At 39.6% G+C, this 13,150-nt stretch overlaps 2 protein-coding genes across 3 annotated transcripts; one reads left to right on the top strand and one right to left on the bottom strand.

The window, feature by feature from the left end:
* Positions 1–2,139: 2,139 nt before the first annotated feature.
* LOC119084606 (transmembrane protein 184C) lies at positions 2,140–9,349 on the bottom strand. 2 transcript variants are annotated; one of them, XM_037194668.1, is made up of 8 exons: positions 9,191–9,349; positions 8,099–8,317; positions 7,855–8,033; positions 7,497–7,774; positions 7,284–7,419; positions 3,616–3,686; positions 3,442–3,544; positions 2,140–3,385 (listed from the first exon to the last, which is right to left on the bottom strand). In XM_037194668.1, exons 2-8 carry the CDS (start codon positions 8,220–8,222, stop codon positions 2,738–2,740), a joined length of 1,539 nt encoding a protein of 512 aa, XP_037050563.1. In that variant the 5' UTR covers positions 8,223–8,317; positions 9,191–9,349; the 3' UTR covers positions 2,140–2,737. The 2 variants fall into 2 exon arrangements, with proteins under 2 accessions (XP_037050563.1, XP_037050564.1); XM_037194669.1 differs by lacking the exon at positions 9,191–9,349 and adding an exon at positions 9,026–9,143.
* A 316-nt stretch (positions 9,350–9,665) lies between these two features.
* LOC119084605 lies at positions 9,666–12,631 on the top strand. Its single transcript, XM_037194667.1, has 5 exons — positions 9,666–10,992; positions 11,427–11,725; positions 11,791–11,951; positions 12,015–12,214; positions 12,280–12,631. Exons 1-5 carry the CDS (start codon positions 9,978–9,980, stop codon positions 12,600–12,602), a joined length of 1,998 nt encoding a protein of 665 aa, XP_037050562.1. The 5' UTR covers positions 9,666–9,977; the 3' UTR covers positions 12,603–12,631.
* The last annotated feature ends 519 nt before the right edge of the window (positions 12,632–13,150 follow it).

The raw sequence follows: 13,150 nt of genomic DNA, 5'->3' as shown, positions 1-13,150 counted from the left end.
TAAAAATGCAACACATGCCAAAACTCAATACTAATAAACCCAGTTCCAACAACATTATTACGTCAAACGTCACGGATGCAACATAACTCTACTTTCAGTGTTCTTTGGTACAGACGGTACAGCCAGCCAAAGGCAGTGAAATTTCAGCATGAATTTGCTTCAGCTGATCCACACATGCAATCAAAACTGTTTACACGTCTTTACACGGTTTTACTACCACCACGAGCGTGCGTGGAGCAGCTTCAACGGTACAAACTTTGATTGTATGCAGAGCCTAATATTTGGGAATCGTTTTTGGGAATTTTTGGGAATTTAGGGAATTTTTGGGATATTTAGGGAATTTTTGTGAATTTTAGAGAATTTAGTGACTTTTTGGGAATTTTGGGAATTAATTCCCAAAAATTCCCTAAAATTCCCAAAAAAATTCCAAAATTTCTTTTTTTTGCAATTTTATAATAAATTAAAAGGATCTACACATGGCTAAATTGCTACCTACATTTTGGGACAAAGTTATAATTATTTTAATGATAATTTTGGACTAGGATTCTTTTTAGAAAACGAACGACCATCGTTTGGTGTTAAAATGTGCTAGCTTTTAGCAAAAATTTAAATATCTGTCAGTCCGAGTCACGAAAATTGACACATATTTTGAGTTTTCTCGGAGGTAGGTTGCATCACCGCAAACATTTATATTTTTGCTGAAAGCTAAACACCAAACGATGGTCGTACGTTTGCTAAAAAGAATCCTAGTCCAAAATTATCATCAAAATAATAATAATTTTGCCACGAAATGTAGACAACATATTAGCCATGTGTATATTCCTCTTAAATGCTCGTAAAACATCAAGAAAAGTTCAAAAATCTTTAAAAACTATGAACAAGCAAAGAAACTTTTTTTGTTATTTTAGGGAACTTTTGATAATTATTTCCTAAATACTTGGCTCTGAAGGGTATAATTCTCGTGGATGTACTCGCACCAGCCAGGGGTGAGCAATTTTTAGTTATTTTTTCCATTTTTGTAGGCCTCTCCAAAGCTGACATCAGTACAACATTACAATAAGTTAAAATAATTATTCTTGAGTTATTGCCGAGAAAAGGCTTTCGGGACCCTCTTACATGCTTTCAACTTTGAACGCTTTAACCGAAAATTGAAAAAAATATTCGAAAAAAATGAAAGATACGATTCTCTAGAATTGAAAGACCAATCTAACGAGCTATCACTCCTTAAAATCGGAGACCACTTGTTCCCCTATCACTCGCACCTGCAGTTTTGGCGATAAACTGCTTAAGATGTATTTACTGAATATATTATTTTCAATATGTTTTGAAATATTTGTTGTTGTTTTTTGGGAATTTTAGGGAATTTTAGGTAATTTTTGGGAATTTAGGGAATTTTTGGGAATTTAGGGAATTTTTGAGAATTTTAGGGAATTTTTGGGAATTTAGGTAATTTTTGGGAATTTAGGGAATTTTTGGGAATTTTGTGAATTTTTGGGAATTTAGGGAATTTTTGAGAATTTTAGGGAATTTAGGGAATTTTTGAGAATTTTAGTGAATTTTTGAGAATTTTAGGGAATTTAGGGAATTTTTGAGAATTTTTGGGAATTTAGCGAATTTTTGAGAATTTTAGTGAATTTTTGGGAATTTAGGGAATTTTTGGGAATTTAGGGAATTTTGGGAATTTTTGGGAATTTTGGGAATTTTTGGGAATTTAGGGAATTTTTGAGAATTTTAGGGAATTTTGGGAATTTTTGGGAATTTAGAGAATTAATTCCCAAATATTAGGCTCTGATTGTATGTGTGGATCAACTGAAAAACAGCTGAAGCAAATTCATGACGAAACGAAATTTCGCTGCCTCTGACTGTAGTGAGATTCCAAATAAATTCTTAGAGATCTGGGAAGCTTTTTTGTTTGTCTTTTACAAGGTGGATTTTACGACAATTTTTGTTGTCTCGCATATTGTTGGGACCAGGAATTTTATTATAAGTTCGGGCGTCCGCAATTGAGTGTTGTCAGACAGAGTTATAGCTTGACACATCAGAAATTCATGTAAATGATGGCAACACTTGTAAGTTATTTTGTGAAAACTTTGATGAGTGACAGGCCGGCACTCAAATTTGAAATGTAAAAGAAATTCCTTCAGACCATCAAAAGTCACTTTTTAATCAATTTACAATTTATATATCCTTATGACATCAGCGTATACATTTTGGCATTCAATGCTAATAAATAATGTTCGATGGTCGAACCAACTAAATGCTTCCGGCATTTTGACCTGAGCTTACATTTTCGGACTACATTTCGTCCGAACGATTTTTGTTTTAATGTAGCCGATCGTTTGACAAGCAGGCATTTAAGCAAGGCTCTTAAAAAGGACGTCTTACCCTAAGGGAAACGGAATGCCAAAGCACACTTTGCATATAACAAACTTATTCGCAAGCATTCTCTCCCCTGCATACAGTCCCCTTCTCTTTTTATCTAATTAGTTTGTCCAAATTAATTTAAATTCCTGCACACAGTCTCTGCATCCGTTAACAGGTCAATGTTCACTTTCTTTTTTAATCGGAATAAAATGAGTTTTGTCACAATGTCGATTCGGTTAAGGAGTCTTTGTTTGGAAACTTTCTTTTCTTAACTTAAACGTGGACTAGATTATAGCAGAAATACTGGTGATTACAGACTTACCACCACACAGATTCCCTTGACAAATTCTTTAGACATTCACCTGTTGCCACATTAAGCGTTCGGATATTTCAAAATGTAGCTGTCCTTCTCCATTCCCCGCACATTAATTCCACACTCATCGATCGGTGTGTTCAGCCCGAAATCACTAGCCGTGCTGTCCGATTTTCGCATCCCGATCGGTATTTCCATAAACGTTTCACTCCTCGACGTATTCGTTGTGTTGCTGTTCGATTTATCATTCCGCGTCGACGACGAACTGGACGATGTCGGTTGAAAATAACTAGTCGTTTTCGGTGCACCGAACTGCGGCGAATAGTCCTTGGTCACTGTTTGCTTAACAATATTGATTCCATCGTTGTGCTGGTGCTCGTGACCACTAGCAACGGCACCGTACGTACTAGGACGAGTATTGATTTTATATTCACTTTGATAGCCAGATCCACTGGAACCGCTCGGTATCAGATGACTTGTCTCGGCTGTTGAACCACGGCCGAGTACGCGACGACTCACCGAACTGCAGACAACCGAAAAATGTTCGAAAATATCTTCGCGGATGTCCGAAACGTCCCACATTGCCCGAAATGCGTTGTAAGTGAGACCATTGTTGCCGTCCGGTGTGTTTCGGTGGAATGGTCGATGCGGATAGCTGTATTGGTGAGCCAGTGCCGCAAAGAACATTTCAATACAAATGAGAAAATCCTGAAAATGATTCGGTTAGAGCACATCTGTTGGTCAATCTTTGACATTGGACTCACCTGTAGCTTTGAAGATAAGATTTTGTAGTCACTACCTTCCTCTGAGCCGAATATATTTTTGATGTAACCGAAATACACCAAAAAGGTGATGACTACACCTTGGCTGTAAATGGAAACAGATTTTCGGTAAACGTTTTTGTGCTGTAGGGGCAGTAGGAGAGTCAATTAACTCACAAAAATGAAAAGAAAATGACGGCCTTGATGCATAGAAATTTTGGTACTGGATTCATTGGCTTCAGTTCAGTCTGGAAGTGATATGTTGGTCATTCAAGTTTCAAGAAATTTTTAGTGTAAAAGCAGACGGCCAAGGAACGGATTCAATTAGTTGAATATAACGTCAATTGAACTTTGAGTTCTGTGGAAGGACTTTTTTCTGGTGAAAAATTTCTTGGAAAGAAATGATACCAGATAGCCCAGCCGGTGAGGCGGCAACAACGTCATCTGTTATCATTTCTCTGTTTTTAGCCCCGTACGAAGTACTGGGGGCTTATAAGATTAATATGCCGTTTGTAACACGTCGAATTGGAAGCAGACAGTAAGGGCAAAGCATTTGGTTATGTTCATAGATGACGAATCCGCAATAAAAAAAAAATGTCCGTCCGTCCGTCCGTCTGTGACCCCTCTAGCTTGAGCAAATCACAACCTTTTTTCAAAATTCTTTTTTTCCCCGATTGGTATCAACAAAAGTAAGGTCAAGTTCGAAAATGGGCATGGTTGGGTCGGCCCTTCCAGAGCTAGGGCCCTATAGGTGTTTTTCAGTCTTTCGTCGATATCTACCGAAATACGCACGCAATGGCTGCTTGATATATCAAATGAAAGGTATTGACGAGTAGAACAAAGTTGCTGAACATTGTTTTTGGGTAAGATGCAACGTGGGCTTGTTGGGAGGGCTCAAAGGTCGTTACTCGGCCCTAAGTGTTTTTTGCACATAAATCGAGTAAATCTCATCCGATTTTGCTAGTTTTTGTTTCATTTGAGAGATAACTGAATGCCGAATAGAATGATGGCAAAAAAAGTTTCAAATTTCAGCCCTTGGACTAAGGCCGCTACTCGGCCCTAAGTGTTTTTTGCACATAAATCGAGTAAATCTCATCCGATTTTGCTAGTTTTTGTTTCATTTGAGAGATAATTGAATGCCGAATAGAATGATGGCGAAAAAAGTTTCAAATTTCAGCCCTTGGACTAAGGCCGCTACTCGGCCCTAAGTGTTTTTTGCACATAAATCGAGTAAATCTCATCCGATTTTGCTAGTTTTTGTTTCATTTGAGAGATAACTGAATGCCGAATAGAATGATGGCAAAAAAAGTTTTAAATTTGGGTCCTTGAACTAAGGCCGCTACTCGGCCCTAAGTGTTTTTAGCCCCGTACGAAGTACAAAGGGGCTTATAGGATTACGATGCCGTGTGTAATTGATGGAATTCGAAGCAGACGGTAAGGGCAAAGTGTTTGCCTATGTTCATAGATGACGAATCCGCATTAAACATTTTGTCTGTCCATCTGTCCGTCACGTCGATATCTTGAGTAAATCAAATCCGATTTCAAAAATAGTCAAAATAGTGAGGCTAAGTTCGAAGATGGGCATATTTGGGTCGGCCCTTCGTGAGTTAGGGCCGCCTAAGTGCTTTAAGGTCATTTGGGGATATTTACGGCAAAAAAAACGATGGAAATGCAAATGAAACGGCAAAAGATAGGTATTGTCGATACCGATCCAGGAAAAAAAAGTTTATTAAAATCGGGTGAATGGACCGTGAGTTAGGGCCCTAGAAGTGAAAGGCTACTCGGCCCTAAGTGTATTTTGCATATAACTCGAGTAAATTTCATCCTTTTTTCGTAATTTTTGTTTCATTTGAAAGGTAATCGAAGCCCGAATGTGGCGAAAAACGTTTTAAATTTGGGTCCTTGGACTGAGGCCGCTCCTCGGCCCTAAGTGTATTTTGCGTATAGATCGAGTAAATTTGATCCGATTTTCCTAAATTTTGTTTCATTTGAAAGGTAATCGAACACCGAATAGAATGTTGTTGAAAAAAAAAAATTGGGTCCTCGGATTAAGGCCGCTACTCGGCCCTATGCGTATTTTACATACAACTCGAGTAAATTTCATCCGTTTTTCCTAATTTTTGTTTCATTTAAAATGTAATTGAACACAGAATAGAATGTTGTGGAAAAAAATTTAAAATTTGGGTCCTTGGACTAAGGCCGCTCCACGGCCCCAAGTGTGTTTTGCATATAACTCGAGTAAATTTGATCCGATTTTCCTAATTTTTGTTTCATTTGGAAGGTAATCGAAGGCCGAATAGAATACTGTTGGAAAAAAAATAAATTTGGGTCGTTGGACTAAGGCCGTAACTTGGCCTTAGGCCTCTCAATAAATTAAAATTTTAGGTCAACTTGAAATTTGTGCTACATTTGAAAGGAACGTCGTACGGGGCTTCGTAATTGCGCTATGCGCAATTTCTAAGATGTACACATTTCATAATAATTTGACTTCAACTACGTTTACGGGTGCAATAGGTCTACGGTCAAAGTAGGATTGGATTGGATTGGATGGGAAGGGGGTTAGCCCAGCACCTAAGCCTCTAGTGGGCCTGTTGTGCTATTGCACAAGTCACTTGATCATATGAATTGTTATTTTTCATCATATCTCTTCGGACTCAGATAGCTCACAAATCGACCGTGTAAACGTCCCATACGTTGTGAATTCTCTAAGCCACGAGTGGTATGCGAAGACCACAACCATCACTAATGACTCATGTATTTTCCCAATGAGCGACTAGTCGATCATAGATGGCGCTTATCCTACAGTCTGTTGTATATTGTGAATTGTGTCATTGACATTATGTCAATATGGCGTGATTGTTGCGAAGAAATCGAATATTGGATTTCTTTGAAATTTGCGACTTTGTTACGGTCGTACAGCCATTAGATAACTAATAGCGAGTGCTTAATCACCAAGTGATTAGAATAAAACCAGGCAAGCATTTTTGCACCGGGAGTCGAACCCGGGACCTCTTGGGTATGAGTCCTATGCTCTACCGATTGAGCTACCTGGACGGTCAAAGTAGGGTGACAGACGCACTAGGGTCACGTACGCAATAGATATACGGGTTCGTACGGGGCTCAGTCGCAGCAAACGCTCCGACTGTTCTGATGGCTCGTCTGCACATAAATCGAATAAATCTCAACCGATTTTGCTAGTTTTTGTTTCATTTGAGAGATAATTGAATACCCAATAGAAAGTTGGCAAAAAATTTTGGGTTTCTAAAATAATGTCGTAAATTGTTGGTTTTTTTTGAGAGGTACTTCGTACGGGCTTTCGTAATTGCGCTATGCGCAATTTTAAAAATGAACACTTTCAGTAAATTTGACCATGCCCAACCAACTTGACTTGCATTTTGGTAACAGACGCATTAGAGGGCTACGGACGTATTATGTTTACGGACGAAATAGGATTACGGGTCGTACGGGGCTAAGTCGCAGCAAACGCTCCGACTGTTCTGACGCCTTGTTTTTTTAATGATTTTTGGTCGCCTTGTCGAAGACGATTTCTTTTGACCGATTAACTCAAACTGTCCGTACGAGTCGAACTCATCGAGAAGTAAAGTTGATCATGACAGAAATGGCAGGATGACCGCGAATTTACATTAAAATATTTTGTTCGCGGAACTTGCTTTCATGACAGAAACATTGCCCAGTGCTTGTCCGGTCTTTAAGTTTTCCTTATCTAAATTACTTTTAATCAAGCTTGAACGGAACCATTGACTTACATGTCATACTCTACTCACACTACATTGAATCCCTGTCCTTCAGTCGTCAACCGTTTTTATAATGCAAAAGCAACAAACCTTATTCGCCCGATAGAACAACACAAGGCAATACATAGCGACGAATTGTGACAAATTATTGATGAACATGATGTACGGGAATGCAACATTCGGCGAAATGCTACCTTCACCATATACGTCGCACAGTTCACAAATGCTAGAAATGTGCAAACAAAACAGCGGTTAATCGAACGTGTGATATGTAACGCCACTCACGCACAGCACCATACTCACATCGATATTACCGTAACGATCGGTCTAACTACCGCATACTGTAAAATTCCGTGTTTACATTTATGGATAAATTCTCGGCTCATAATGATCGGCGCCAGACAGCATAACGGAAACGTGTGATGCACCGGTGCCTGGAACTCCAGATTCGCTCCCAGATCCATTTGCAAATTGAGATAGTTCAACATATAAACCATGAAATTGTAAATGACATACGCCTCGTAGATCTCACGCACGCCGTCAATGTAAAACGAGTATTCGGGAAACAAGAGTCCAAACCACTGCGAAAAGACACACACAAAAATTTCGAGGAAATTAATTTTCAACTTCGAGTTAACCAATTCGAATGTCTTGTGCTAACCGCGTTGCTGGCATATATCGGTACCATCCATAAGACGCGAATGATTGGTTTCTGGAGTTGTGGCTTCGTAAAGTGGATGATGTGCTGACTGATATGCCATACCGACATTGGAATGGCTGTTAAGACGAATAGGCCACCGATCAAGATCAGCTGATCTTTTCGTGAGAATCCATCTCGCACTAAAATTGCACCCGTTTCTTTAATCGTACGCCCTGTTAACGCATCCGAGTTTTCGAAATTTTACCTGAATTCACGATCAGCGTTGGCACAATTATAATAACAAACAAAATGTACACCGTGATGACTATGGGACGAAACCATACACGCCACTGTGAACAGCAATTTTTCCAACACGTAATCTTGCACATTGCACCTTAAATCGGGTCGCTCGTCTTGCCACAATTCGTTTGCTGATTATCTGATACTTCCAGTTCATTCGTTTACATTGGCAGTACGGAGCCACCTGAAAGGTATGACGATCTATTGCAGTATTGGGAATTTTAACAAAGTTCGCGTGTTGATCGTACTCCGGGAGATGTAGCCAGAATTTTCGTGGCAAATTTTAAAATCATTTTGTGACAACTTAAAGTGGCCAAGACTGACAAAGAAGTGTTATAAATCTCACCTGATGCTGGTAACTTTGTCTCCAGGTAATCTACAATAGCTGTAACGCCCCACGAGAAACATACAGCTGCTACAATTAATGAAATAATTACCTGGAGACAAAGTTTCCTGTGACAGGTGAGGCGTGAGGCTCTCAACTCTGTTTCGTCAGTGAGGCTGACTATGCTGCTTACTGCAACATAAATTAGTCATGGTCGTGTCGTCACTTACGCCAAATTGTGTAAATGAAACGAGAAGACCACGAAAACAATTTGATGAATGACACGGGTTGTGTATTATAGAAAGACAACAGAAGGGACACGTAAGTATTGCCGTATCAGAGAGTTCGCAGAGAAGTATCTCGAACATAATTGAACCTATCTGCTCTTTCAGTGAGCAAACATTATATCCTATAATGTCGATAACAAAGGCATATCCACTCCACCCAGCGAAAAACAGTACCTAGAGACGATACGTAATATTTTGCTCGAGTTTGCATTTTCTGTTCATGAAAACGCTTCAGTTGGCAATCTCGATTATGAGGACAAATAAAGCGATTCAGACACACCTTTGGTCTGCTCGAAAATGTACTTCAGGAAAGTTTTATTTACTTTAGATTGCACCACACAAAGATTCCATTATTTTTTCGGTACAATTTGCATCGCAAACGCATTTAAAAAAAATCAATATTCAAATTGACCACAAAAAATGAACCACATTCGCAATCACTTACTCTATTATCAACCGTTAATTAATCATCCAAATTGGATTACAATTTTCGAACGAAAGAATTTTTTTTCTCTGTTTTTATTTAGATGTCTTCGCTTTTAATAAACACGAATTTTTGTTATGATATTTTCTTTCCTCCTCTCTTTTGTGTGTGTCTAGAGTCAAATGGGGGAAATGCATAGAATAACAACATGAAAAGAAAATGTCAAAATATCCCTGACCCTATCATCCCAGTGTTGATAGTTGTTGACATGCTTGACATGCGAACACATTCATATTGAGTGTGGGAAATTTTGAAAATATTTCCGACAAGACATCCACTCCACAATTTATTCATTTGTGAGATTTATGGTTGTAAACAAAACTGAAAGAAATTGATTCAGAATCTTGTTAGCAAAACGGTTGTCGATTCCGCCAATACAAACAGCTGAAAAAAAGTTTAAAATGGTTTGGTTGCATTAGTGAACATTCTCCTAAAAATCCGTTTTACCGCAGTTCAACCAAAATGGTGGAAAAGTCCCAGTTTGGGTGCAAAATTGTGTTGACGTGAAGTGAATTGGAAAACCGAAAAAAGAAAACATTTCACGTGTGCTCGACAAAAGATCAAATAATTCCATACAAAATCGTTACCAGTTACCATAATATTGACCCAGTCACAGGCATTGACCGGGGACCGGTAACGAAAAAACCGACAGAGTTAAAATATCGTAATCGATAGATTTTGATGCGGGGGTTCGATACGATATTATCGAAAGTGCATTGTTTTGTGTTGATATTCAAATGTTCATACCATGAACGTAATTGAAGAGATTAACGAGCAGGAAGTGTACAACTATTCGAAAATAATTCGGCCAACGTCTATGCGTAGCACATATTGGAAATTTTTCGGTTTTCCAGCTGATGATTCCAGTTCGATAATAACGCGACGTAGCGTCATCTGCAGTATCTGCGGCCTAGCCTTGTCCTACAACAAAAACACTAGCAATTTAAAGTCTCATCTCCGGACGAAACATCCGGAACAAATGAATTTCACATACACTCCTCCCGCAAAGAAAATGAAATTCATTTACACGCCGACCAATGACAACAGCGAACTGAAACAAGTGTACAGCATAAAACAGGCAACAGGCGATATAATTCCGAATCCGGATGATTTGATTGAAATACTGGCCGATGACGTGGATGCCGACGACTTTCAAGAAATGAACGATGAGTATCAAATCGAGTATTTGGCAGCGGATGATTTGAATAATTTTGATGAAGAAACATCCGTGCTGAAGACCGCCGTCTCCAACACCACCACCAACACTAATGCAAAGACATTGAAACGGAAAAACAGCGAAACGCTCAACATCGAATCGTCACTTATTTCGCTGATTGTTGACGATCTGTTACCCATTACAATAAGCGAGGGTTCGGGTTTCATAAATTTCGTAACGTCCCTATGCGGCAGTCGAGTACAGATTCCGAACGCAAAGGCCATCGAAAAGCAGATACAACGTCTGTACCAAACCGACTATGACCGACTCAGTCAAGGCCTTAAGACGGACATAGACGACAAGTTCTTTTCGATCGGATTCGAGAAGTGGTGCAACAAGGAGGAATTGACATTCATTACAACCCATGTCAATTATGTGACCGATGATGATCAAGTGAATACGGTGGTACTGAATGTTGTGGATTCCAGCTATGTTAGCGACTGGAAACAACATTTCAACATTTTGACGATGGAAAATTGCGTTGCGGCGATTGCTGATTTTGATATCAACGAGGAAGAGGCGCTGAAAATGTTTCTGGAAAATCTTAGTAAGAAATTTAGTGAGAGAGGGATGCAGTCAATGTGGGAAAGGTCGTACGGTTTCGCATTTTTTCGGATCTCTTTTAGTCTTGGAATATCCCTGCTCTAATCCCGTAGTAAGGACAAAACCTCTTATGAGTAGGAGACTGTACAGGACAGCATACTCTGAATATCTCTTACATCCAGTAATGCCAGTCAGGACTATAAGGGTAGACTCAGACTCGTAAATTTTTGAATAGAGAAATTGAAGAAAAACGGGGTTCTTAGAAGTCTCATAGTACCGACTGACTCCAAGAGAGTAAAAGTCGCTTTCGCCTGCGAGCTGTTGAGTGGAATGAGACCAACATCTCAACAGAGAATACCTTACCATTGACTGCATTTCCCCCGAATTTGCTTTGGTAACGTGCTCCATCCGGAATTGATTTAAATTTATTCCTTCCAGAGATCCCAGTGATCCCTTGCTTCCTCACCACAATAGCCAATGCTGCGACCAAATGTCTGTCCAACATTAAAACGGAGGACATTTTCGCCAGAGCCATCAACGTTTTCAACGAACTCAGTCGCTTCGTGTCCGACGTTCCCGATCCGCCGAAGATAAACAAAAGCTTTTGGATGACCAAAATGAACTTTTTCGAATTCATTTTCGATTTTCTGGTGAAAAACAGCGACAAAATCGAAGGCGACGCAGCTCAATTGATAATTGAAGTGAAAACTGTTATTGATTGTCTGACACCGTTGAAGGTAGCACCGGTTCAGTTCTTTCACTATTCGAATATGTCTTAAACCAAAATCCTCTCGATTCACAGCTGACGCTGGAAACCGTTTCCATGGAACAAATTGCAATGGCCTCCCTGATACGACCATTGACCTCTCAACTCTTAAACCTACATTTTACATTGGATGGCGGTGCAACGGATTTGGAGAATGAATTCAATGCAATCATCCACAAAGAGCTGAAGAACACACAGTAGGACACAGCTATACGAAACATTCGCTGAACGTGGTGACTAATGAACCTTTTCATGAACAGATCCCTGGCGTCCGGCTTCCTGATGCAATCCTCGTTTCTCGATCCCCGTTTCCAGAGTTTGCAGAGTGCGGAAGACGTGGCTACCATTAAATGTGCACTGAAGAAATTGAACGATGCCGATCCGGATATACCGGATCCATTGTTCATCAAAAAGGAAACATCACTCGCAGTGTCCTCACCAGTCAACAAACAGAAGTCAGGTGAGACGGGGACTTTGCGACTTTTGCTTTATCACTTCACTGACCGATACAATTCACGTTTCCAGTTGGACTCAAGTTTTTCTTCGGCAACAAGGAACAGAAAGCGACACCCAACAAAAGCATAGATCGATTTGACATGGAGTTCAACAGCTACAATGCAAACGCCGACGCAAACCTGGACCAACTGGTGCTGTCGTGGTGGAAGGAGTCAGCGTTGTTGTATCCAAATCTGAAGAAAATTGCGAACCGTTTCAACTGCGTACTGCTTAGCGTCCAAAAATGCGAACCAAATTTGCAGAAGCAAATTTCATTCTTCGAAAAGCGAGCCATGTGCAGTGGCAATTCAGTTGACTGCTTGTTATGGCTGCATCAAAATCGAATGAATTAATAAATTGAGATCTTTGAACCGGGAGAAAACTATTTTTTCTTTCGTCTAAAGAAAATTCCATTGCTGATTAGACTACAGTGGGCGTCACTGAAATTTAGACATGAATTTGCCTCAGCTGTTTTTCAACTGGTCCACTCATACCAACAAAAGTGCTTGTACTTGCAGTGAGATAGTTTTTCAATTTTCCATGCTTCAGCATAGAAGGGTCTAGAATCTACACTGTAAATACACCTGCAAAACGTGTCGATCAGTCTGCGCACCTTCGGACACATAAATTCCTCAGAATATCTTCTCTCAATTAATGTTTTACGCGGCGAACCTCTTAGCAAAAGGATTAAATCGGTGGCGGGACATTTCCACACCGTCAATATCGTCAGGAACGATATTATCGTTTTTTTGGACGATACTATCGTCTAAAAAACGATACTATCGTTTGTAGACGATAGTATCGTCCAAAAAAAACGATAATATCGTCTCAATATCGTCAGTATCGTCTCAATCGTTTTTTAGTATCGTTTTTTAGACGATAGTATCGTCCAAAAAAACGA

This window comes from Bradysia coprophila, unplaced genomic scaffold, assembly GCF_014529535.1.
Source record: "Bradysia coprophila strain Holo2 unplaced genomic scaffold, BU_Bcop_v1 contig_87, whole genome shotgun sequence".
NCBI lineage: Eukaryota > Metazoa > Arthropoda > Insecta > Diptera > Sciaridae > Bradysia > Bradysia coprophila.
The sequence above is the reverse complement of the archived record's forward strand: the minus strand, read 5'-3'. Positions and strand labels throughout refer to the sequence as shown.